Source organism: Sinocyclocheilus grahami, unplaced genomic scaffold (assembly GCF_001515645.1).
Source record: "Sinocyclocheilus grahami isolate Dianchi unplaced genomic scaffold, SAMN03320097.WGS_v1.1 scaffold9.1, whole genome shotgun sequence".
In the NCBI taxonomy this organism is placed as follows: domain Eukaryota; kingdom Metazoa; phylum Chordata; class Actinopteri; order Cypriniformes; family Cyprinidae; genus Sinocyclocheilus; species Sinocyclocheilus grahami.
The window spans coordinates 539,459-566,941 of record NW_015505188.1 but is presented as its reverse complement, the minus strand read 5'-3'; the positions used below and the strand labels follow the sequence as shown (position 1 = coordinate 566,941).

At 37.1% G+C, this 27,483-nt stretch overlaps 1 protein-coding gene across 2 annotated transcripts in view; it reads right to left on the bottom strand.

Annotated features, from left to right (window-relative positions):
- Positions 1-16,004, bottom strand: part of epn2 (epsin 2) — a 31,436-nt gene extending 15,432 nt beyond the window's left edge. For both annotated transcript variants that reach the window (XM_016280831.1, XM_016280840.1), the window contains exons 1-2: positions 15,830-16,004; positions 9,820-10,586 (exon numbers count right to left, since the gene is read on the bottom strand). In XM_016280831.1, the coding sequence (XP_016136317.1) occupies positions 9,820-10,414 (595 nt within the window). In that variant the 5' untranslated portion in view covers positions 10,415-10,586; positions 15,830-16,004. The remainder of the gene's footprint in view (positions 1-9,819; positions 10,587-15,829) is intronic.
- Between the last annotated feature and the right edge of the window lie 11,479 nt (positions 16,005-27,483).

Sequence of the window (27,483 nt, the reverse complement as noted above, 5' to 3'; positions counted from 1 at the left end):
AACGCCGACGCCCGTGTGAATGGGGTGTAACTGTTTAAATGAATGCACAGAAATATTTACAAGTTCACAGTTTAGAAATTTACAATTTTCGGATTCTATGTATAAAAGCAGTCATTTTGAATTTGAATTACATTGACTGTTGAGAATTTTTTGAAGCATTTTCATTGTAGCCTATTATTTCTGAACATATACCATGTAGGCTATAAGACACGTTTGTACAGGATATAGTTGTAGTTCATGCATATTTTCTGCAAAGATATTTAACAAGTGATTTGTTTAACATTTACATCATGTTGACAACATGTGTGCTGCACTTAGAATAGAATTTTCTATGTATAAAAGCAGTCATTTTGAATTTGAATTACATTCACTGTTGAGAATTTTTTGTAAGCATTTTCACTGTAGCCTATTATTTTTGAACATATAACATGTAGGCTATAAGACACGTTTGTACAGGATGTAGTTGTAGTTCATGCATATTTTCTGCAAAGATATTTAACAAGTGATTTGTTTAACATTTACATCATGTTGACAACTTCATGTGTACTGCACTTAGAATAGAATTTTCTTTAACTAGAGGGTTAATAAAGAAAAAGTTATTTGAATCATGTTGTAGTAACATTTTTAAGTTGACTAGTTAAAAATTGTTAATAATCGAGAATCGGTCAAACGTTCTGAAAAACTCGAGATTTTATTTTTTTGCCAAATCGCCCAGCCCTAGTTAAGGCTCTGATGTTTTAAGTCGCCCCCATTACTCTAGGTGTTTTTTTGTAAGCAGCATCAATCAATAGACTGCTTGTCTGTAATCCATAAGATCTCTGACAGCCATTAGGCCTAGTCTTGATGTATCGCTTCAGTAACGATCAGAAACACTGGACCTGGAGAATCTCAGTGCCTTTTGAAACACAAGCTTCCCGGTTTCTATACCCGAAGGGACTAGAAATTACGACCAAAGGGCTTGGGTTAGTGGGAAAAGCAGTAGCGGCGAACAGGGGAAATGAGGTAGCGTGGGTGTGGAGCTTTGGTGAGATCACAGATGACATCACAAGTGCTTCCAGTCCACACCACACCACTTTTACTGGGCTAAAATGGAAATATGACTCATATGCCAACTGCATGGTTCAACGTCAATTTCTCAGAATCATTTAAATAGCAAGGTTGATTTTTTCATTCATAGACTCATTGAAAAATATTTGTTATTATTAGCATAAGAGGTTTTTAAAGCTTATTCTGGCCAATAACCACAAATATAGTCAGTTATGAGACTGGCTGACATGTAAAGCAACCAATCTGATTAGAGCCAGCCAGACCAAAAAGTGCCTTGCATGTTTGTATGCAACCAGACAATCAGTGAACGGACTGTCTCAATAAATAGCCTGAACCGGCACAACTAATGGACTTCTTGTCCATCTGTGTGGGGCTGAGACCAAGAATATTTCATTGATAAATCTGGTTCTCTTCATCAAATATGCTGACATTGCGGCTACGCACAAACAAACTGCAGCCATTATTTATTTATTGCCACACCAGCATCTATGGCTGTTATCGTCTGAAACAAAGCTGGTTGTTTAACTAATAGTTAAGTGTTTAACTATGTAGTCCAATGGTTATATTCTGAAATATATTTCAAAATGTGGCCAAGACTCTGTTCAAAGAAAATAACTGGTGTCACATTATTTTTCAAAGTCATTCAACAAATATTAATGATGGTTTAAGACCAATGTTTTTGGAGTTTGGAGGCATGAGCAAAGTTTGGCTGGATTATGTTGGCTGATCCAGTCATCCAGAATCTATTTTAAACAAGGTCAAGATTTTCCTTGGCTATTTGTTTAATTTGCTGTATCCTTTAGCCAAGAGGGTGTCATTCACTGCTCCAAACAAAACTTAGCATTTAAAAAAAGTAATAGTAAGCAGCTTGACATTTCACTGTTATGCAGCTTTAAATACTTTCTCTTGGTTATGTGCACCTGTGTGATGTCTCACACACAGTTCACCAACACAATGAGCTTTTTATGCATGAAACTGATAATGGGGGTGTTTTCAGTGTAAGCAAAAGCTTAAAACATGTTCCGGACACCTTAAAACGACAATTCCGATTCAATAACAAAAACAATACAGAAGGTGTGCAGAAGGGGGGAAAATGCTTGTTTTGACATCTGATAATGACTTAATACGAAGAGGTTTCTAATTTAGAAACTAAAAAGGTTTTAGAGGTTTTCCATCAGCTGTTTCATAAGCAGTACAGTCATATTTCAACTCACTTGACTAGAAGAGTAATACACTTGTTGACAGCATGTGAGTTATTACTACTAAATTAAATGGACACTGATTTTTTCAACATCAAGGTTTTAGACTTGGTTTTAGACTTAAAAAGATTAGCCGACATAATTCAATTAAAAAAAACATTAAAGCAGTCTCTTGATTAATGGGAATCATGATCTGCATGGACTAGGGCTGTGTATCACTAGCAAAGCAACGATACGATACGTATCACGATACAGAGGCCACGATACGATGCGTATCACGATACAGAGGCCACGATACGATGCGTATCATGATCTTTCATGCGTATCAGCAGAATTGAGTAAAACAGCTGTTTATTAAACACTGCATACTATAGTGTCATTTCTAACTATTGGCAGAGCAGCCAGTTGACCTCTGCATTATGAAGGGCCTCCATAACTGTACCACAGTACAATATAGGTAATGGCATTAATTTCATGTTTACTTTGGGCACTCCCCACCAGGTACAATATTCAGATTTTTTGCATCTTGTTTTTAAGCCCATAAATAATAACGTACTCGTTCTAATAAATATATATTGTAATGTACTCATTCTAATATATTTGTAAAAAAAAATAATTTACACATTGCTGGTAGGTTATCATTGCACAAATTAACACACTCTCTACGTTTAAAAAATAAAAATTAGAAGAGTTCTAAACTAATGCGCTGTCTTCTGTATCTAACGCGCACACACACACACTCAGTCACTCACACAGATCACGCTGCGTGCGCACTCAGACATTCAAGAACAAACTTTTTAGCTCTGCCTTGCAATTTTATCAATTAAATAGCTTAATCGCTCAAGAGCTACATTATCTTTCTCAACAAGGAGCTGGTAACATCATTGTTTCTAAAGGAATTAAAGCCACAGCTTCACCGTTAATAGAGAAACACCTCAAAACGGTGTTAATTCATACATACAAAGACCCCTCTCTCACTCTCTCGCTCATAAATGAACACTTGATGAATTAAACTTTTCTGAGAATAGAATATCGAAGTGGAGATCGCTAAACTGCAAGCTAAAACCGGTGTTTTCAGAAAGCAAGCGCGTTTATCCACAGTGGAGAGAGAGCACGTGCACATGGTTGCGAGGTTGACAAAGTAGCACACTTAGCAGATATATCCATATTGCGCAAGTGGGAAGCTCTGTTTCAGGGATTACGTCTCTTTATATCAGGCAACCCAGTTGTGTTCCTCTGTGGCCAGATTAAACCTTGTTATAGTTTATATATTATCCTCTAATCATTATTTTTTAGAACCCTCACACTTTTCTGCTCAATTTTAAACGTTATTCTTGTATTCAAATTAAGCGCGGTCCACCGCTGCACACGGGCCACAATATCATACTCGTATCGTCAAATCTCTGTGACGATACATCGTCGTATCGATGTATCAAACACAGCACTAGCATGGACAACACATTAAAAAAATGTTTTACATGGAATTTTGCATTTCACACCACAGGATTATCACAAATTTCAAGAATGCCTTAAAGATTGCAATGTAAAACTGCAAAGGATTTTGTGATAATTGATGGCAAAATTGTATACTGTGCTTGAAATGGATATGAAGAGTTCATTTATTCATTAGCCAAAGCCATATCACCCTGCAGCCCAAGACTGGTTGCCCACTGAATCTAAGCAAGGTTGAGCCTGGTCAGTACCTGGATGGGAGACCTCCTGGGAAAACTAGGCTGCTGTTGGAAGAGGTGTTAGTGAGGCCAGCAGGGGGTGATCAAACTGCAGTTGGGTTGGTTTGATTAAGTAATAATAACTTAAAATACAGGTAATTTTCAAAATTAAAGTTCATTGAAAGTATGTTTTTTTTTTTTTTACATATTAGAATTTTGTTTTATAGCAAAAGCAGACAACTCCAACAGTCGTTTTTTGGCAAAAGCAGATAACTCCACATTTCATGTTTTAGATCTTGTTTAGTCTTTGTAATCTCATCAGATGACAATGTAGATGCCTGACAAATGTTGTAATCATAAACTGTATGGATGTGATTATACGCAATACACGGAGCATTTCCGTCACCATTGTAACTCGCTGCTTTTGCAAGGTTCTGTGAAAACGTTTTAGCTTTTTTCACCCTGAAGAAGATATCACAGGTTCATTAAGTTTGTCGAAATTATCCATCCTCGATCACTTTTAGTCAGCTTTGATGAAACTCCTCTCAGCTAGCACGTCTTTTCAAATGGCGCTTTTCCACTGCATGGTACGGCACGGTACGGTTCGGTACAGTTCACTTCTGGGGGGGTTTTCCACTGGGTACAGTACCTGGTACTTTTTTCAGTACCACCTCGGTTGAGGTTCCAAGCGAACCGTACCATTACCAAAACGTGACACAAACTGCTGATCACTGATTGGCCGGAGAGAATCGTCACTACCTGCGTCACTGAACTTGCAACACGAGACACAACAGACCCACTAGACATAAAAATGCACAGCCAGCGAAGGATCGAACACAACTGTTTTGAACGAGTGCACCTTTCTTAACAACCAAAAAAGTGGTTGTTTCGTGGTCTGTTGAGGAAGTACAGACGTTCCTCTCGTTGATAGCAGAGGAGCGGACCCAGTGAGAGCTTGATGGGGTGACGCGGAATGAAAAAAAGTTTTTCAGGAGTCGCGGCAGTAGAGGCGGCGCAACTAAAACGACATGTGAATAATCCCGCCCACTCTAAAGCGGTACTAAACTGCACTGGAAACGCAAACCGAGCCAAGCCGTACTGAACCGTGCCGAGTCATACCATGCAGTGGAAAAGCGATAAAAGCTAAAGTAGCCTTGTCACCTGACCTGAATACAGCTAAACTGTAAACTCCATTCATACTAAAATGGACTTATCGGCTTCTGTTCAAAAACAACAAGGGCGCTTGTCGGCTTCTGCAGTAAAACGTGAACTCGCAATGCCTTGAAAGTGGACAATACCACTGTCTCCAAATTACACTGTCAAAATGTTCTTTCATTGGTTGACGAGTAAAAACAAAGGCATGCAATGACATAGATAAGTGCCAAATAATTTTAGCATTAATTTTTTTAATTTGGCAGGACAACAATCACGTTTGAGTTAATGTTTACCATATTAGATGAGATCTATGTATGCGCATTGATGTTTATATACAAATAAAAGCATACATGAAATCTGCTCATATAAAGCGACAGTGTCTCTTCAGAACTTGGTTTAAACTGCTCTGGTTTAAAAATTCATATTCTCTATTCACTTTTACAATGTTTTTGTTTGTACTTTAAAGCTTGAAAATAGTGATTAATAGACTTTCAAATGGATAAACAAAAATGAGAGATAATATTACAAATATAAATGAGCAATATCACTCGAGTACGAGAGCGATACCGGCTCTATATCAGCATGGCTGTGATTAGGCCAGAGGTATCGCCCGAGTACTAGAGTGATATTGCGTTTATACAACAGTTCGACGGAACATGTGTGTAATTAAACGAGAAACACCGGAGTGCCTAATAAAACCCTCTTGTGTGCGGAACCTACTTCCTTCCGCCACGGATTCAAAGCTGAAGTTGACAATTAAACATGCGTCACTTTTAGAATTGGTATCAAGGGCATGTGCTGCTTCAGTTAGGTTATTAGTGAGAAATAATGAGGTTATAAGAGAGAAACAATGCGGCAAGACGTGCATCCAAATGAGAGAGAGACCGCGAAGCTAGACGTTTCTTCTTATATTAACTAACGTACTCTACGATTAGCTCAGTGAATAATAATAATAAAAAAAAAAAACATAGACCCGGCTAGAACAAGCGGAGTGATACAAAATTGTGAAAGTAGCGGTACCAGTACAATATCTCACGGTTCTCAACCAATCAAATATGAGAACCAGAACGAACTGTTGTATAAATCTATATACCTATTACTTTAGCATGATCAGAGAATAACAAACCACAGAATAATCTGTGGTTGTAGATCAGGAAAACTAAATGCCAAAAAATCATTATAATTAAAAGATTTTGTCATACAACACTGAATTAATTTCACAAACCAACAAAACCACATCTTAATGTTTAGCACCCATATCCATTTTCTTCCGTCTGATGATGTGTGAATTACATCATGTGACCGAGAGCCCATTTACACTTTCTGGAGAAACAATACCAGGAAACTAGCAGAGGAATGCAAAACACTACTGTTAACAAAACAGCTTTTCTTCTAACCATTTTTCCTTTTTGTTAATGACTGTTTACACCGTTTTCCATGCTATGACGCTCCCCACACACTTTTCATCTTCTCCTAAATTTAACAAGTTTATGCAATTGATGACAAAGGACACTAGGAGAAGGTCACAAAAATGTGACTCCAATGGTTAGATTTTGAATTGTGATTAAAAGAAACTGGCGGACTTGCTCCGAGCAGATTGTCAAATTCTTTTTTTATACTGTATAAAAAGAGGCAGGGGGTAGTAGGAAAAAAAAATGGAGAGAGACATAAGCAGCTTCCTCCTTGAAGCACAGGGCAGAGCAAAAGACCTCTGGGAGTTCAGGAATTCTGTCTTCCTGTAACGAGCTGAGGGAAAGGGGTGGGGTGTGAACGGCACGCAGCTGTCCGGGGCAGACGTACAGCCACTGAGTGCTGCAGGGAGGCACAACAGAGGATGTGTCTCCTGCAGGGTAACAGCACACACGCAGTTTCCTGGTCTGCAGCGTAAAGAATTTGCACCATGCAGTCTGAGCTCCAGGTGTGCAGAGCTTCTCAAAATGAATTCAACAAAATTGATTCTTTTACAACCGAACAAGCCCAGATTTAGTTGTTGCCATTAACAGTAACATTTCAGACATAAAGGGGAAAGACCAGCAGGCTACTAGCCTTTTATTGTTGGTAAAGGGCTTAATATGGTCCTTAAGAATAATGTAGCCTGTAGCATTTATAAAAGCTTCAGTTCCAGAGCAACAGCCGTTGTACTTGCTAACACCTGATCCTGAAACCAGTCTTAATACAATGGTAAACTTTTAATGATAGTGCATCTCCTTTGTTTAAATCTTTTCTAATGCGTTACAAAAACATACAAAATACTTTTAAAAGAGTAGTTTTAACTAGGTCCACATGAAATCCGAGCATGCAAATTCCTTCACAAAGCTAAATCGCCACAAAATTCAAATGCCCACCATTAAAACACTATACGTTGCCACTGTAATGAATAGTTCAGACTGAGTGAATTGAGTCTATTTAGGATTCCAGAGGGTTGCTGTTCATAATGTTTGATAAAAAGTCACAAGGATTGCTATGATCTAGTGTAGGGTGAGTGACTTCGCTATAAGCTATGCTAAGCTATACTAGAACACAGTCTACTTTAAAAAACAAGTCTACTTTAAAAAAAAAAAAAAAAAAAAAAGATTGCATAATTTTATAATGCCGTTTGATTGTATAGTCTGTATAAGTATAAGCTAGGGGTGCTCCGATTGATCGGCTACCGATCACTATCGGCCGATAATCATGTTGGGATGTTTGATCGGTGGTCTCTAAAAAGGCAGATCTCAAGCTGATGACGCTGCCGTGAGAGGTTTGGCATGACATGCAGCGCCACCATCTCAGTCTCTGTAGGCATGGATGAAATAACTATAATGCATATTTCTTCATTAAATAACTTATAAAGTAATCTGAAAACCTTGTGTGAAACGTAACTTCACAAACAGCGTGAGTGAATCACCGCGCACGCTCTCTTTCTTTCTCAAAATACACAAATGGCTTCAAATCACCACACATTGTGTCTGTCTACACTCTAAAAAATCCTGGGTTATTTCTTTAACCCAAATGCTGGGTTGAGCCATTTGGGTCATTTTTTTGGGTTATTTTTTCAGTGTTTGGGTAGTTTTTGTGTTACCCAGCTCCTGGGTCAAATGTAACAACCCATTGTTTTGGTAGTTTTTTAGTGTTACTCAGATCCTGGGTTAGACATAACCCAATGTTTTGGTAGTTTTTGTATTACTCAGATCCTGGGTCAGACGTAACCCAGCGGTTGAGTTATTTATCGAGGGGATTTTGCATTCTCTTCTGGAGAGAACAGTTCTAAGTGCCATCGAATTGATGCATTTCTTCGGTAAAATACAGGTTTGTGTACATTTTATTTTATATATAAAATCGTTACTGTGCTGTATATCATTCAATTTCATGCAGAGCAACATACAGGCATGCGGTGTGAATCACCTAACATCGGTCTTATCGCGTGATGGAAAAGCCTGATAGGCCTACTCTGCATAAAATAAACGATTTTATTCATAAAGATACAGAATACAAATACTTTGGATGTTAAAATATTTCCTCAGAGCTGTTTACTGTTTGTTTTTGGACAGGTTATGAAGGCAGTGGCAGTATATTCTGGCTATGAGTGAAACGCAGGGCGGCGGTCTCAGCCATGAGCAGTTCCCCACCGAACACAACTCCAGCTCGGGCACGAGAGCCAGCGCCGTTAAGGTGGAAACAGAATAAACAGTCTTTACACGTGAATTACTTCCGTTTAATGTTTAATATTTACTTTTAATGTTTGTTAAATGAGTTTAAATAGGCAATATGTATATACATAAAAACGATAAACAACGCTGTAAATGATAAATAAAGGAAGTTATCATGCAAACCAGTGGTTGTGTGGAGTATTTTACAAAAGTTTAGTGGATTAAAGTTAATCTGTAAACATTTCATGTATAAAGTAAAACAAATAAGCAATATTATAATAAAAATTAATCAACCCATTATGATGGGTTAAATAACCCAATTTGCTGGGTAAAATTAACCCCATACGTGTTCTGTCCTATATTTACCCAGCCCTTGGGTTAAAAACAATGCAAATTGGGTTGTTTTTAACCCAGTGTTTTTTAGAGTGTATAAGCGAGCTGCACAGTTGACACAGGAATTGTCACTTGCACAATCGAGGCAGTGTCACATCGTCACTAATTACTTTTTCATTCTTGCCAGTGATTAACCATTCAGCGCTTGCGCGCTCTCCTGAAGACTGTGCACTCATGTACACTCGCAGCGCACACACATAACGCCAGGTTCACATTACTCAGTTTGCAGTGCGTATGCGGTACATATTTTTTCCGTGCTCATGTTAACGGATTAAAGCGTTCACTGCACACGGTTGCGGTCCCGCAGCACGTCTGCAGCAGTGCAGAGATCGTTTCCACACCGAGTCTATTGCTGCACTGCAAGCGCTGAATTAAAGTAACAGCACATTGTTTTCAATATATATGAACATGGATTGACATAGGGCTGGACAATAATTCGATATCAATATGTATCGCGATATAATTTTTTTCAATAACGGTGATATGATTTTTAAACACATTTCCGATATTTCGATATACATTACCAGTTGTATCACTCTAAAAGCGCCTCCTGCTGGCAGAGAATGAGTTTTCATTTTAAATAAGCCCCCGTAAATGGCGCATCATGCACGTGAGGTTATAAAATATATCGTCATATCAATTTTGGCCATATCGTCCAGCCCTAGATTGACACGAAAATGTGTGTAGAATTCATGCCTGGCAAGTTAACAAGCTAAAGAAACTTACATCCATGATATGATGCAGGTGAGCCCTCAGACTTGCCATACTCCTCTGAGTAACTGGTGGAGAGGTTGGGCTGACTGGAGCCACGGCCGAAGCTGATCTGATTGTTGCTGCCAACACTGGTGGACACCTGTGCCATGCGCTCCTTAGTCTTCAGAGCCTGAGAGCGTTCACCCTTTAGACGGTCGTCATCCTTCAATAGCACGACCAGCTGCTTAGACTTCTCTCTGACGTTGATGCCCTGGTCTTTGCCATCCCGATCGATATACTGGAAATCTTTGAGCGTCTGTATGGCAAAGATGTTCTCTTTGCACTGCAGGGCCACTCGCTCAGAGCCCGTTTTGATCAGGTAGTCCAGCAGTGTCAGGGCCTTGTACACATGCCGCCAGTTCTTTCCATGGTCGTTCAGCCTCTTCCAAATCATGGTCATTATCTCCGAAAAGGCCACCACATTGTAAGTGAGGTCTGCGATCTCTGACATCAGAGAACTGGAGGGGCCCCACGGGTCATTGGAAGTTGCTTCCCTGACCTTCTTCTCTGGCTCTGAATAGTTATTTACCACATTTTTCATTTGTCTCCGAATAGTTGAGCTTGGCATGGTGGCGTGTAGTGTTAAAATCCTTGAGAATTGAAAGTAAAAAAAACTCGAAGTCTGTTGAGCAATAGTTCAAACACGTTCTCTGTTTGAACAGTTTCTCTGTGTTACTCTGCGCCTGCTAAAACCATTTCCACAGAGTGAAGGAAGCCAGCTCGATGAATTCCTCCATTACCTGAAACACAAAACCAAAATGTCAGACAGAAACGGAAAAGGTTCAAACCAGAAGCTAGTAATAGTTGCTAAGCACAATTAGACTACATGAAATCTAGTGCACATAAAAACATTAAAAGCGATTATCATGATCGTTTTTCTTTCCAAAAAAATTAAGCAAAAAGAAAGTGATTGTTGATAAACATGGTGAATTGCACAATGTACATACAGAAGTTTAACGGTCCATTACCAAACTGCACTTGCAGCTCCTTCAGATAATATCACAGTTCAGATAAAGAGACATGGATCACAGCTGTTCACTTTACAAAGCATTATACCACCCAGGTACACGTGGAGTAAAACATAACTGTGTACACACAGAAGGGCGGCTTAGTGAGTTAAGTGCTTCCTATTACTCATCTTTTACAGTAACATAACACTCATGTGGGAAGACATCTTATTTCCCAAAAGTAATTGCACCATACCGTGCTCTCCATTACAGTACGGCATGTAAAATCAGTCTATGCTTGAACTCAAACACTTCAGTCGTGTCTGCTAGCACAAATGAAGAATCAAAGTCATACTAAATATAAGCTTCCTGTCCGGAGCACAACGTGATGCTTCAATCGCCAAGAAAACATCTCAGCCCATCCTATAAATTCATTAAAGGCTACTGAAATGTGACTCCTGCTCTCCCGCAGAGGAGCCAATAGAGCGCTGCCTTATGAGCAACCCCCACTGCCGCTCCTCCAAGCCCACATACACATGAATACAACCGTGGCCTAATGAAACATCTGCTGCTTTAATGACCAGTTCAGGCCCAGCACATCAGAGGAAGAGAAGGGCAACTGTATCACTACCGGAAAAAAGCTCCAGTGGCTCTCACTGTGACGGGGGCCCAGGAAGCCAGCACACAGGCCCTGGTCTGTATAAGGATGGCATCCTCCATACTAACAGAACAGGTCTGGCAATGTCCTGCCAATATTAAGGAGTCTCAGTGATCGGTCTTGAAGCAGCGCCAGAGACCGAGCATAGCAAGTCCTGTGAGTAGCACTGGCTCTCTCTTTTCTACTTCGAGAAGACATGAAACCTGTCCAGGAAATTGGCTGAAGTAACACTACAATACTTTAAAAGATGTAAATGATTCAACAAAGAAGAGTCCCAAAGTACTGATCCGCATCGGGTACTCCTGTTGCACCACATGGAAATACTGTTATAAACATATTTTGGGGAATCAGCAGTGTTTTATCAACACCAGATCGCTACAGAACTTCCTTATTCTGAGAACTGTTGAATACCTCCTTGAAATCACCTTCAATATTTGGCAAACAATATTTTTCTCTTTAACAGCAGAGAGAATGGAGCTGTTTTTATATGCCAGCTCATTTTACCTTGGTTAAAACCAAGGTTTAAAAAAAAAAAAAAAAAAAACCTAGTCATTTAAGTTAAGCACAGTTAGAAGTAGGGATGTAACGATTACCAGTTTGACGATAAATCATGATAAAATTCCCCACGGTTAGTATTACCGTTTCATCTTTTAATTATTAAATCCGTATTAGATTACCGCGATTTGAACAACTCGCGATAAATAAATACTGTCCAGCATAAAGCACAGTTTTAATTAACAGTCTCACATGCGCACAGCACGCAGAGTAGTTTCATTTTGAGTGAAAACAGGGCGGAAAAGCTGGGAGGTTTTAAAAGAGTGCTAAGGGAATTTTACAAATGAATATATGAATGAATTAATTATATGAATGTACCTCTGAAGGTTCTGACTGTCCTCAGAAATGATTCGATGGCATTTTGTTTTCATCATCGCTCCATGTAATACCTAAAGGAAGTGTTCTTAATCGCAATACTGCTTTGTCCACAGAGGTTACGGGAAACAGCTCTAATTCAGCTTTTCCATAAGCGCCACCTGCTGTCAGCGAGTGGATTTACAGAGACTTATATTTACATTCAGCCTGTGTACAGTTTCTGTCTGGCCAAAAACGGACCGAATTTGCATACCCTGCTGTAAATTTTGACCAGTTGATGAAAAACAAGCTAATGTGGATTCTACACATTTAAACAATTCAGATAAGCTATCTAGAATTACTTATGGAGCAGATAAAATACATATAATCATTTATTAATCAATTATTATTTTTGACTTATATCTTATCTTTATTTAAAGGCTGAAATGTGAGGTTTACCTTTTTATTAAACTTTTTCAAAGCTTTATTTGAACATTTACATTAGATATTTCAACATGCTATTAAACTGATGTCAGTCAAGTTGTCATTTAAAATCCGAACATCATGGGTAATGTTATTGTTTTAGTGATTATGCAAACAAAAAGTCATTTTATTTGTTGTTTGTTGATTTTTAAATATAAAACTTGGTGAAGTGATTTATGTGTCGGTACTTTTTGAACATCTCCAGCACATTTTAACAATACCGTGATAATACTGATAACCGTGATAATTTTGGTCACTATAATCGTGATAAGAAATTTTCATCAGTTCAACACTGTATTTGTTTTGTCCTATCGTATCTATCATATGTTGTCGCCTTATTAAAAAATATGCTATACATTCAAAATAAATTTATTTATATTTTATAGTATATATTTAAACATATATATGAATGTTTTTAATGAATGGATTTTATAACACAAATAGCAATGTGTAACATTTTACCATATTTATTTGTTCCCCACAAAATCTTGTTTTTTCACTAAATGTTTGGATTTCTAAAATTATTGTGCACTGATTTTTCTAGAATAACTTTTGCTGCCGAATTATCCACTAACCTAGTTTAGAATTTTTTGTCATAGATTATAAATATACATAGGCCTATATTTTTTCATATTTATCGTTTATTTTATTTTTCTTTATAATGAAGCAGTCTGTATCTAGTAGATTGTGAAAGAATGATTATCAGCTCCACACACAGAGATATATAAATTCTACATTTATTTAAATGGGGGGGGGAACTTCACTGGTATCGGTATCGGCCAATACCGAACCCTAGGTATCAGAATTGGTATCAGTGGCGAAAAAGGTGGATCTGAGCATCCCTAAAATAAATATTACCATATAAAAACCAAAGACCCCATTAAATGGCTTGAATGACAGTTTTCTTTCCTGTTTTGATGCATTTCCTATTGAAACAGGTGCTTTAGGTACAACATTATTTTTAATTAGGCCTATGTCACATCAATGAGTCATGATTCGCTACTAGACAGGGGGAGGGGAATTCTCATTCTAGAGAGCATCTGATTGGACAACAATCTGTGCAGCACACAATTCCTCAATACTTTTGGTCCATTTTCCTGGAAGAGAAAGACTATTTTTAATTTCACAAGAATAAAAAAATAACCCTAACACAAATTACATCCAGGCACCAAAATGAAAAGCCGCACACACTACATTGGCCATACAACACTAGCAGTGAAAAGCCAAAAATCACAGTGACCTTGCTTCACACAGGAATTGCTGTGACCTATTCCTCCAACATTTGACACGCGCAAGCCATGACCGGCCGCATGACACCCATGCAATGAATACTAATCCTGCATAAGAAACACCAAGAGCAAGTTCTGCACAGCTGTGAAGGTCAGGTTACCCTGATATGACTCAATCCAAACAAAAGATAGCGAGCATGGCAAGTACCAGCATGTCTCACGTCTTTAAGGATCCATTGTTGAAGCGCTAAGGAAGGGTGTGTGGTGGCAGAGCGAATCCAGCAGCGAGAAAAAGCAGGTGTTAATAATTTGCATGCTAAAACACTACAAGAATTAGAAGGGAAAATTTGGGGGAAAACGCACACATCTTGAATTTCTCCATAGAATTCAGGCCTGTAGGGTGAACTGAAAAAGGTGGATGTTATACAAGCAAGCGCTTGTGAGAATTGCATTCTGCTCACAGGTAAACCAGCCGGTTCTGCCACTTCAAGTCAACTGCTTCCTATACATACTACAGAAATCGCTCAACATGTAATGTTTTCAATATTATAGTATGTTCAAGCACTAAATCAGTAAGAAAAGACATGACAAATGGTAAACTCCACTTCTGTGGCTAAATAAAGGCAGACGATCGGCTCTTGCTGTGTTGTCCTCTAAAGACTCTGTTTGTCTAATTACAGGAAGCAAAACGCTGAAAGATGGAAGATGCTGCAGAAATTGATCACAGAAACAACAGACAGGGGTTCCCCTCAATCACTGGTGTGTCCAGCAAGAAATCAAAGGAGGAACTGTGAGAAATCTCCATGTTGTTATGTTGATAAAACGGTTCTGTCTGGTCCCACTGTCTACAATCTTTGTAGTGTCAACAAAACAAACTGGTCAAACCACAAATCCATCTTTACCAAAAATTTAAGCAAAGGATTTGTGACTACACAGTAATCTCGCAGACAAAACCTACGACAAAGTAATCTAGCAATACCATAAATGTAAACAGAGCAGAAAGTGTGTGGTGATTATCTTAAGAAAGGACTGGCTACACCAAAGTTAAGTCGTGGTGAAATATTTATATAAGATACGATAGCTAGACGAAATACACTTACATCTTATATACTGAATAGACCAAGATTACAGAGATGAATAGAAAATCTGATTTTACAACTCCGTTGAAATATATCTCCGTTACACAAACACAAATAATCCCAACGAGGCTTAACAACAGTTTAACCAAACAAGGCCAACCGGTTACAAATGTATTAAAGTATCGAGCTAACTTTATTGAGCACAGCCAAACTAATAAAATGTACCTTTAGAGACCAAAATGCAAAACGTATAGAGCAACATTAACGACTTTAGACCGTTTCCACCTAAGGTTTAATTGCCAACTAGCAAGCTACAAAAACCACGACGAAAGTTTTCGTTAACTATGAGAACTTTTGAAAACCTAAACTATTTTATTTTACTAATATAATGTTGTTAAAATGCTGTAAGACTCAGCGCATCCGAACTGTGGTGGTTTTGGTGTTTTCTTCTTAAGGACACCGACTCTTTAAAAGCTATAAAGTGAGTTTAAGTGTTAGCCATTTAGGCTAGCTAACTGTGGCTATGCGCCGACTAACTTGCTAGTTTAATCAAATACCACTCCAATTCCTCTCAGACCTCAAAGTAAATCGAGCTATATCATAGTCATTCACTTTAATTGATGTGTCTATGTAAAAACAACCTGAATTAGTTCAACCTCAAGCCGAAATGTGTCTGGTGCTCGGTGGAGATATCGCTACACTGAGAGAAGCGACTAGAAAACAAAAACAGTCACTTACCAAACCTCCTGTGCCGATGATGACCGGGGGTAACACCCGGCATAAGTACACACTACTCTTATGAGAGATATAGAAACTTTATTTTCTAAGACACGGTCGAGGTGGTGTGTTGATGTGAGCGCTAGTGTTAGTGTGCTGGGCTTGTGTGTGTGACACCCACACCGTTCAACATGGCGCTCTGTCTGCACATTCATCCTCCTCAGGAGGGGCGAGACAAGCCAAAGGGTGTGACCAAACTCACTGGGCTTCATTCTTAAAACTGTTTATTTCGCGAACATCACCGTTGCGAGCTTGTTTACGGCCATGAAAGTCAACCAAGACACCCATTAAGCGGTGCTCTAGTAAAATGAGCGCACATTTCCGTCATCGTGAGATTAATGTGCTCTTGAATTACCGAAACCGATCAAATCGGCGGAATGTGGCCCCCAAGTGGGTTTATATTTTAGACACATCTGACTGTGACCAAGAGGTGGAACGTTTCTAGGAAATAAACTTCATGTTCTCGTCATGTTTAAAATAGCTCTGTCGAAGAAGAAGATTATGTGCAATAACAGTAAAATATTATACAATAACATTCCCCTTTGTTGTACAAAAATGCAAAATAATTTCCACCAAAACACCACGGTTACGGTGAATAATTTAAAGCAATTCAAAAAATAAGACAACCCCAGGGTACCAGATCTTATCAGAATTTTTATTTTTTGTTTTATTTTATTACATTAGTCATACATTAGGCTAATGCAGGCCCGGATTGGCTAATCGGGAGCACCGGGAACATTCCCGGTGGGCCGGTGTTACGAGATTTTCGGTTTCAGTGTGCGGAGCAAACATGAATAATCATGAGTTTCCCGGACATGCGCGTGGAACCAAGTGGAACTGAGCATTTCAGTTCAGCTCCTTTTATCTCAGCAGGTTTCTTGGAATATAAAAAAAAGGTAAATATTTGCGTTGCACAAACTACATTTGTTTATCATTTCGTAACAGTTTATAATGTTTTTATTCATTTACAGTGCACGTTTTGTGCAGTCGTCCCTGACTGAATGATTGCAGGCATTCTTTAATGTTAGGATAAAGCACAGCAAACCTCAGCTAGTTGTAGCCTATGTTGATTTCAGTTCTTTGTGCTCTTCATTTCTAGCTTGCGATGCTTTAAAACTGTGTCTGTTATTAGTTGTTATCGTTTTTTTGAATACATCACTGCCTGCAACAAAAGAAATAAACCTATATAAACGTATATGTGGACATATTTTTGTATACTGGTGTGAGGATCCATGTCTTAACATTCTCCATGTTGTCTGGTTGTAAACTACGTTACAATCATGCACTGCAGCAAAAACATGTTGCTAAAATATCTATTTTTTCCAATGTTTACACGTTACACGTTTCCAATGTAAAATAGTTAAACATTTTAAATATAAATTTACAAATTAAGATTATCACAAGGTTTATGGTCCCATTTGCACAGTGAAACCAAAAATCCCAGAGCAACTGGATGATTACAGCTACACAGGTTTCCAATAGTAGCGCAGATCCAACTACCATTTCAATTATTTATTTTTATGCTCTTCTGTTACCTTTTAAGTTTGAAAACTGTCAGCTTCTGGCAATGAATGAAATAACATTCACCACCATATCAGTGGCCTAATAAACTTTTTGCTACCTACACTGATGGTGTTTTCTGTCATCTGTTCTTTGACCATGTGTTGCACTGTACCTGGATGATGCACAATGATGATCACTGATAAAAATGCATGGTCTATTTTGATGCACAACAAACACTCATTCAACATTATTTATAGGCTAAGTCATAAACATATATATTCTTAATTAGGCTTTTTTTTTTTTTTTACATAAATTGTTCCCTCCTGGTGGAATGACCTGCCCAACTCAATCCGAGCAGCTGAGTCCTTAGCCATCTTCAAGAAACAACTAAAAACACATCTCTTCCATCTTTATTTGACCCTCTAACTCTAGCCCTCTCTATTCTAATCCTATTTTATCTATTTGTTGACTTGACCCTCTAACACGTGCTCTCTCTATTTGTTTTCCAACTGCTTGTTTTCTTTAAAAAAAGACCTCTAACACTAGCTTTCTCTATTCTTTTTCTATTCTATATACTTGTTTTCTTTTTGTTATGTGTATGTATGTGTAAAGCGTCTGCTAAATGACTACATACATACAACATACATGCATAAATAAATAAAAAGGCCTCTAATTACAAAAAATAAAGTGGAATAAAGATTGGATTGTGGCCTTTATTACCTTGTGATAAGATGTTGGTAGAATGTGTGTTGGTGTGGATGTTTGACATTATGTGAGACAGTAACATTTTGTTTTTAAAAATATGAATTCAATAGTGATTCACACTCAAAATCCAGGAAAATGATAGTCATGGAGAATGTGAAGTAAAGTTTTTATGAATTTTGAGCATGAATCACTATTGAATCCTTGTTACAAACTAAAACGATTTATGCACCAAAACAAGACAACCTAGGAGACAAGAGAGTGTGATGTTAACGTCCTTGTAGAATCTGCTGTATAAAAATATGACATAATAAAGCTAAAAAAAAGACATTTCTTAACTTGATTCTGGCATTTGATGCATGACATTACCATCCAAAAGTTTGGGATTGCTATGATAAAAAAAAAGAAAAAAGAAATGTATACTTTTGTTCTTCAAGGATGCATTAATTTAATAAAAATGACAGTAAATGTAAATGACATTTATAATAAATAGAAAAAGATTTATATTTAAAATAAATGCTGTTCTTCTGAACTTTCTATTCATCAAGGAATCCTGTCGCTGTATAATGGTGTCCACACTTCATTAAGCAGTGCAACCATTTTCAACATTGATAATACTCAGAAATGTTTCTTGTGCAGCAAATCAGCATATTAGAATGATTTCACAATATTAATGTTTTTCAATATTTTTTATCTGATAGCCTAAATGCAGTTGGTGAACATGAACAAAGAACCTTACTAATGCAAATCCTTAGAACAGTATTGTGTATATAACATATCAAAAGCAGCACAAGCACACTTATGAACATTTGTTAATAAAATTATTTTTGAACATGAAATTGCTTATTCCATTCAGTAAAATGCAGTGAAGTATTTGTTTTCTCATTTACAGTGTATCAAATGTAGGCTACTTTTAAACTTTTGTCCATACAATTTTGTTTAATCCAAAATTGTACTTATTAAAGGACCACTTTCATGCTTGTGTGTGTGTGGTCTTAGATCCCTATTCATTTAGTAAATACAGCCTAAGCTTAACAGTTTAAGAACAATCACACCAGCATACATGAAAAACGATTAGTCCACAAATACAAGTTTATTTCAGCTGTTGTAGGCTACTCAAATGATAACAACAGACACAGTTTTAAAGCATTGCAAGCTACAGCACAACGAACTGAAATCAGAGTAATTTATACAGCTAGCTTGAGTGTGCTGGATGTCTGCAATCATTCAGTCAGTGATGACTGCACAAAACGTGCAGACTAATAAAAACATTATGTCTTAGATCCCTATTCATTTAGTAAATACAGCCTAAGCTTAACAGTTTAAGAACAATCACACCAGCATACATGAATAACGATTAGTCCACAAATACAAGTTTATTTCAGCTGTTGTAGGCTACTCAAATGATAACAACAGACACAGTTTTAAAGCATTGCAAGCTACAGCACAACGAACTGAAATCAGAGTAATTTATACAGCTAGCTTGAGTGTGCTGGATGTCTGCAATCATTCAGTCAGTGATGACTGCACAAAACGTGCAGACTAATAAAAACATTATAAACTGTTACAAAATGATGAACAAATGTAGTTTAGGTATAGGTTTGTGCAACGCTGTAAATATGTTTACCTTTTTTTAAATATTCCATGAAACCGGCTGAGATACAAAGAGCTGAACTGAAATGCTCAGCTCCACTTGGTTCCACGCGCATGTCCGGGAAACTCATGAATATTCACGTTTGCTCCCCACACTGAAACCGAAAATCTCGTAACACCTGTCCGTTTTTTTGGCCGCGAGGGCCGGTCCTGCCATGCAACTGCTTTGGGGTTGAAATATAGCCTAGATGCCTGTATTTAAGACATCAAAGAAGCGTCCCGTATGAAAGCTAACACAGTTTGTCCCGTGTTCGCAGGCATACGCCATATGACCACCAGACCATATGAATAACAAATTCTCAATTGATAATTAATCATTATATGCGCGAAAATATATATTTTTTTTTTGAGAACGTAGCGGTTTGGTGAAGGCTTTAAGACCAAGCGGAATCCTCTGCCGGCTGCTCCTGATTCACAGAGATCAGGACTCGCGCTTACGTCCGCGATTTGATTTTGGCAAATCAGTTTGGGCGAATGCAATTTATTGATCATGAGCCCAAAATTTAGCAAGGCAGGAAAGCATTTAATCTACCTGAGGGGAGACGTCTTTCCCTATTGTAAGTTAAGGCTGTTAAATAGGCTAGAGAGGAAAATATATACTTTTTAAATTTAACTTCTATAGTGCATTCTTAAACTTGGACCTCATTTTATTGAAGTAGAAATCCAAGCACCAGAAGCAGCCTACACTCAGCCCACAAATTTCCTTTTTTTGACAAATATGCATTTTCATCCATTCATAGGCTATATGTTTGCAATAATAGCCATTTTAGTTAAAAAAAAATGTAAGTGCATAGACGTTTCATACACTCTTAAAAATAAAGGTGCTTCAAAAGGTTCTTCACAGTGATGCCATAGAAGAACCATTTTTGGTTCCACAAAGAACCATTCAGTCAAAGGTTCTGTTTTTTTTGACAAATATGCATTTTCATCCATTCATAGGCTATATGTTTGCAATAATAGCCATTTTAGTTAAAAAAATGTAAGTGCATAGACGTTTCATACACTCTTAAAAATAAAGGTGCTTCAAAAGGTTCTTCACAGTGATGCCATAGAAGAACCATTTTTGGTTCCACAAAGAACCATTCAGTCAAAGGTTCTTTAAAGAACCATCTCTTTCTTACCTTTTTATAATCTGAAGAACCTTCTTTCGCCACAAAGAAACTTTTGTGAAACAGAAAGGTTCTTCAGATGTTAAAGGTTCTTTATGGAACCATTTAGACAAAAAGGTTCTTCTATGGCATCGTGAAGCACCTTTATTTTTAAGAGTGTAGACGTTCAGTTGTTATGCTTTCAAATGTCTTGCTATTTGTATGCATGTAATTTCGCAGTATTTTCACCTCCTAAATGACTACACTACTTGTGCAGTCACGATTTTATAATGGTACAATTTACTCAGGCCGATGACTTTTTTTTGGTGTGACATTAAAATTCTTTTTAGAAGGTTAAGCAAAACAAATGTGATTATTTCTGAGAACTTTTTAACTGCAGGCAGACATTATGGTAGAGTAGGCCTACAAATATTTTGTTGGAGATATGCGAGCAAAAAATAATAGATAAAAAAAATGTATAATAGAAAGCGCAAAGGCGGCGCAGAAAAGGCCAGTAAAATAATAATAAAAAAACAACGCTGTAGAAAAATATAATGAATTACAAGTCTGTAGAGAACAGTGCACTATTACAGACTTATATACTGAAGTTTTAATTGCATTGTTGTAATAGCTATAGTCAGTCGTGAACTAAACTGGGCCACTCTAAGGCATGAAACTCCAGGCCTGAAAATGACTCCCACTCCTGCCCTGGGCTAATGGATACTACCAAGTTACCACTTAACAGTAGTAAACTGCACTAACTGGTATTTTAGAAAAATAGATAAGGTTAATTTGTTTTTAAGGTTATAAAACACAAAACAGGCAGATGATGAGGAAGTTATATGCATAGGTAAAATATTTTAAACTGTTCTTTTGGTGAAATAAATAACAGTAAGTAAATAAATTAATAAGTTGTTGTTGTTGTTGTTGTTGTAGTAATATCATATATTATGGTTTAAATTATTACAGTTTTTAGATGGTTCTGCTTTGAACAGACAGACTCATACACATAGATTTTGGTTTCCCTGTCAAACCAGAGGATTACCAAATACAGACAAAAGACAAATGAGGTTTATGAACTTACTTCCAGGATGTAACAGTAAAAACACTAGAATGAACATAATCATGCCTTTTAGTAACTATGATGCCATTTCACTGCTTATAAACATAGCATGCGATGAATCTTCTATTTGATTGTTGGAAACAAAACTCTTGGACAGAGTTCAATACATAAAAGAAGATTTTTTTTTGTGAAATGTCACACATACAGTATAAAGTTCAGGTCGGCTATATGTGCCTAGAGATTTAACCTTTTAGCTGCCCCACCAAGAAAAAGGCATTTGAAAAATGTTTTGTTTGCATTTCTTATCTCCTTATGTCGCTAGTTACCACACTCAATGTTTTTTTTTCAACACATCCCATAATTTTTTTAATATCGGCCTCTACCAAATGGTTGATATGTCACTTTATGGTAAAAGTACGGTGACCGAGAGAGCTCAACGCACTGCAACTTCCAGAAAATATGAACTATAATACTAATTTATTTAAAAACAATCAAAATAAAACAGTTTTGTATATTGAATCTTCTTTATTTATTCAAGTATGCCGTAAAATATTTCAGCTTTTCATTTTAATACAGGGAATTATATGTTTTCTTGTCTTTAAACAATAAACAAAAATAAATAACACAAATAACTAAAAGTAACAAAACAACCAAAAAAGTGACGGACCCGGCTGGGATTTGTTTTGTGCAGTGGCTTTTTTTTAAATTGAAGATATAACATTCACAGGGGATACAGTCATAGCAATAAATTACATACACAACCAGAATACAAAACAATAAATATATAAAGAATAATAAAAATGAAAGATAAACAGAACAAAAACAAATAAATAAAAAGTTAAACATCTTTTATTTATTTTATTTTTTTTAAAAATAAATAAATCGTAAATAAATTAAAATAAAAAATAACTTAAATGGAAAATTACACATAAAATGTCAACTTCAAAGAATACACAGGAGGTAACCCTTACATCAAAGTCAATATTTTTCCATCAATACAGTAGTTTTAACAGCTTTCTTATTAAGTGATGAGCAGAGAGATTCATAAAATAATTTCAAATCAATACCAATCCTTCAAACAATATAAAACACTAGGGATTGTAAAACATTTCAGCAACATGTCTTACATGTGAAATGGGGCAACAGCACGAGTGCTTCCTGAACATGAGAACCCCCCTCATTTCCATCTTGACACACCCTTCGGACAGTAGTTGCACCGCCCCCGCTTGTCACAGTGTAGTGGCCAATGTCCCAAGCTGTCATATCGCACATCTGGTTGCGGTTTTGGGAGTGAGGTAGTATTGACATGAGTTGACCAGTAAGGGGCAGCATGGTAAAGATTTTCCTTCTCATGGTACTGAAATGCAGGAGTGTAATGGTAAACCCTCTTTGGGGAAAGTGAAATGAAGCAAGTTTTAAATCTGTGTATAACCACTCTCAGTTTTACCACAAGATACTACATCTCAGCATTGTCATTTCGTTCATTATAATATGTGGTAAACAATACTGTTGTTCCCCTCTCTAAAAGTGATCAAACCCTGTTGAATTTTGTGTGGTTAAGCTGTGCGGTCCCTTTCATGATGCTTGCAATTATTTCTGCATACAAACTGCATGTGACATCCCACAGTGAAACAAAACAGTAGTTTCCATTTAGCAAAACGTTTCCCAATCTGCATAGTTTCCTTCACATGGCTTCTAGACATAAAATGGTGTTCCTCTCATTTCTTTTGTCAAGCCAGTGAGATTTCCATTATCTAATGGTACTATCCACAAAGAAATGTGCTCCATTAAGTAAGAAGGTTTGAGTAATAATGAGGTGCAATGAAACTCAGATTTACAGACCAACATGAATATTTGTATTATAATTGCCTTGGAATGGGGACCGTAGTAATGTTGTAATGTTTAAATGTAAGACAACTTATTCTGTAACAGATGCAATGACTGCAAATTATTTAGTCATCCTTAGGGATGGTTCACTCAAAAATAAAAATTCTGTCATCGTTTACTCCCCCTCATGTTGTTCCAAGACTGTATGACTATTGTGAGGAAAGTTGGTAACCAAACAGTTTTGGTTACCATTGACTACTACTGTATGGACAAAAAACAAAGAGAAATTTCTCAAAATATCTGAATTTTTTCACAGAAGAAAGCATGTCATACAGGTTTGAAACAACATGAGGCAAAGTGAATGATGGCAGAATTTGTTATGTTGGTTTTGCTTTTAAACTATTTGTTTAGAAAGTTTCACTCGAGTCTTTTTTGACATAGAATAGCGTGCATGACTTCATTTGATATGAGAATGTAGTTGTCAAATGAGCAATCCTTGCAAGTATAAAATGGTGGCAGTGCATCTATATCTTTCCAACTCTTGTCACCGAGACGCCCCTCTGTTTGTGGTTTCCTTGTTTCATGCTCAGGAAGTCCTTTTTTCTGTCTCCCACATATAATTGTTTATATTGTCGAGTGTGTTTTCCAGAACTTATTTAAAAAAAAAAAAAAATTATATATATATATATATAGACACAAAAATTTATATATTAAATGTAATTATATTAAATAAGTTCCATAGAAACACACACACAAACAGTTTCATCTCAGACAGAAAAAAATAAAAGGGAAAATAAGGGGTGAAATTAATAATGGATGCGATTTAATGTTTCTTTGTGCATAAGCATCTTAACTTTCTATCAACAACATCACACCAACAGCAGTTTTTCATATGCAATCTTAGATCTGAGTGCAAGTGACATTCACAGATTGTCTGTTGTGGTGCAAAATGTTTCCAAGTTGAAGTAACAGTTTAAGTCACGGAAAATGTTGAAGCAACTGTCTTTCTTTAAGGCTAAACTTCAAATATTCTGAAAGGGAATTTGTGAACAGCTCCTCTTCACCCTGGGGAGTGTTCATAACATCAGTTCAAACAGCAATAATGACGGTCTGTCTGCATAATGAGTCCCATCACGGTCCTCTTGCATATAGCCAATGCCAAGATAGACTCTTTGAATTTAGTCATGATGTCTAGTGTGCAGAGGCGGACAGTAACTAAGTACATTTACTTGAGTATTGTACTTAAGTACACTTTTTGAGTATCTGTACTTATGACTTTAACTTCACTACATTTGAAAGACAAATATTGTACTTTTCACTCCACTACATTTCTATCAAGGTCCTCGAAGTAGAAAGTCGTTACTATGTGGCAGCTTTGAAAGTCAGTGGGTGATTTTTTTTCTTCTCTAAAATGTGACCTTTCTTTTTTTTCAGGCAGTTTATAAGTAATCACTCTTGTGGGGCTACATGAAGTGATTTCCCAGCATTTTTTGAACACTGAGCAGTTGCAAATGTTATGTAATGATATTTATTTAAATCAATTCAATAATAAGAAGTTAATATTGTGTACCATCAGTAACACACTGCGCCACCAGGGACTCAAATTCTGCAGTGCCAGACGTGTCCCCCTGCTTAAGCCAGTACATGTCCAGGCCCGTCTAAAGTTTGCTAGAGATGATCCAGAAGAGGATTGGGAGAATGTCATATGGTCAGATGAAACCAAAATATAACTTTTTGGTAAAAACTCAACTTGTCGTGTTTGGAGGAGAAAGAATGCTGAGTTGCATCCAAAGAACACCATACCTACTGTGAAGCATGGGGGTGGAAACATCATGCTTTGGGGCTGTTTTTCGGCAAAGGGACCAGGACGACTGATCCGTGTAAACAAAAGAATGAATGGGGCCATGTATCGTAAGATTTTGAGTGAAAACCTCCTTCCATCAGCAAGGGCATTGAAGATGAAATGTGGCTGGGTCTTTCAGCATGACAATGATCCCAAACACACCGCCCGGGCAACGAAGGAGTGGCTTCGTAAGAAGCATTTCAAGGTCCTGGAGTGGCCTAGCCAGTCTCCAGATCTCAACCCCATAGAAAATCTTTGGAGGGAGTTGAAAATCCGTGTTGCCCAGTGACAGCCCCAAAACATTACTGCTCTTGAGGAATGGGCCAAAATACCAGCAACAGTGTGTGACAACCTTGTGAAGACTTACAGAAAACGTTTGACTTCTGTCATTGCCAACAAAGGGTATATTATAACAAAGTATTGAGATGAAATTTTGTTATTGACCAAATACTTATTTTCCACCATAATTTGCAAATAAATTCTTTAAAAATCCTACAATGTGATTTTCTGGATTTTTTTTCTCATTTTGTCTCTCATAGTTGAGGTATACCTATGATGAAAATTACAGGCCTCTCTCATCTTTTTAAGTGGGAGAACTTGCACAATTGGTGGCTGACTAAATACTTTTTTTCCCCACTGTATATATATATTTTTTTTATGTTTTGTTTTTTCCCCATAGGTTTTTAACATTCTAAAAGCTCTTTATTCCAAAGATACTACAAGCTAGTCAGTGTATTCAGCAGGTGTAATGTATTCTAAGTTGCTTCAGAAGTATTGCAAGTATTACGTACAACAATAAAACAGTGTATTGACATAAAAAAGGAAATTTACTTTTGGTACTTAAGTACTTTTAAAAGCAAGTACTTCTGTACTTTTACTTAAGTAAAAATCTGTCTTTACAACTTTTACTTGTAATGGAGTGATATCTGACCAGCAGTATCTGTACTTTCACTTAAGTAATGGAGTTGTGTACTTTGTCCGCCTCTGCTAGTGTGTGATATCTTACAGCAAAATAGCGTATGTTAAAGCTCTAAAATGAGAGCAAGAAAGGATTGTTTGCTAATAAATTCATAGAACATGTGAAATACAATCAGATGCATATATAAAACGTACTATTTAGTCAATGAAAATAAATTTGTAATGATAAATTGAGAGAGAATGTGTGCGTGCATAACCTCAGGTTGCTAAACTATTAGTAAATCACTTTGCAAACGCATCTGCTGAATGACAGCTTGCTATCTACTGTCTTAACAAATATAAACATGATCATCAATATAATGCTGAAGCTACCTATATATAGTTAACTGATGGAAAATGAAAAAATATGGAAGCTAGAGGTATATCAATGCAAACTATTTTACTATAAAAAAGCGAATGTGCAAAAATAATTTATTTCATTAAGGATATCAAAAGAAAAGACCAATTCATGTGAATATCTAGCCAAAAATGGGATGTCCATGTGCTATAAACAGCACCGCCAATAGAGAAACAGTTGAGGTGTTCAGTGAGTCATGGTGTTTGCTCATCTTGAAACACATTATGTTCTTTGAATCATGAATTCTTTCAGATGAACTCCACAGCTGCTTTGATTCACCTCCAGCTATTTCCAGACACAGAAGCGCTAGTAATATCTTAGGAAAAGTCTAAACTAACACAGATTTACCAGATATACTCAGTGACAGATCTGCTCATAAAACAGCAGTCAGGCAAACACATGTGTGTTGTTCTTCACTTGTAATACGCATTTCTGACTCTCTGATAATGGTAAGTTTTCAAGAGGCCATTCTTTTCGTCTTCCTCATTCATTTTTTCAACTTTCCTGTTTCTCACATAGCTGTATTTCCTTCTATTAGAGCACTCTGAGACAGGAACTGCCACCCCTGCCTCCCTCCCACATGCTTTTTCTGCCTCACTCTCTCTTTTAGACCCACACACA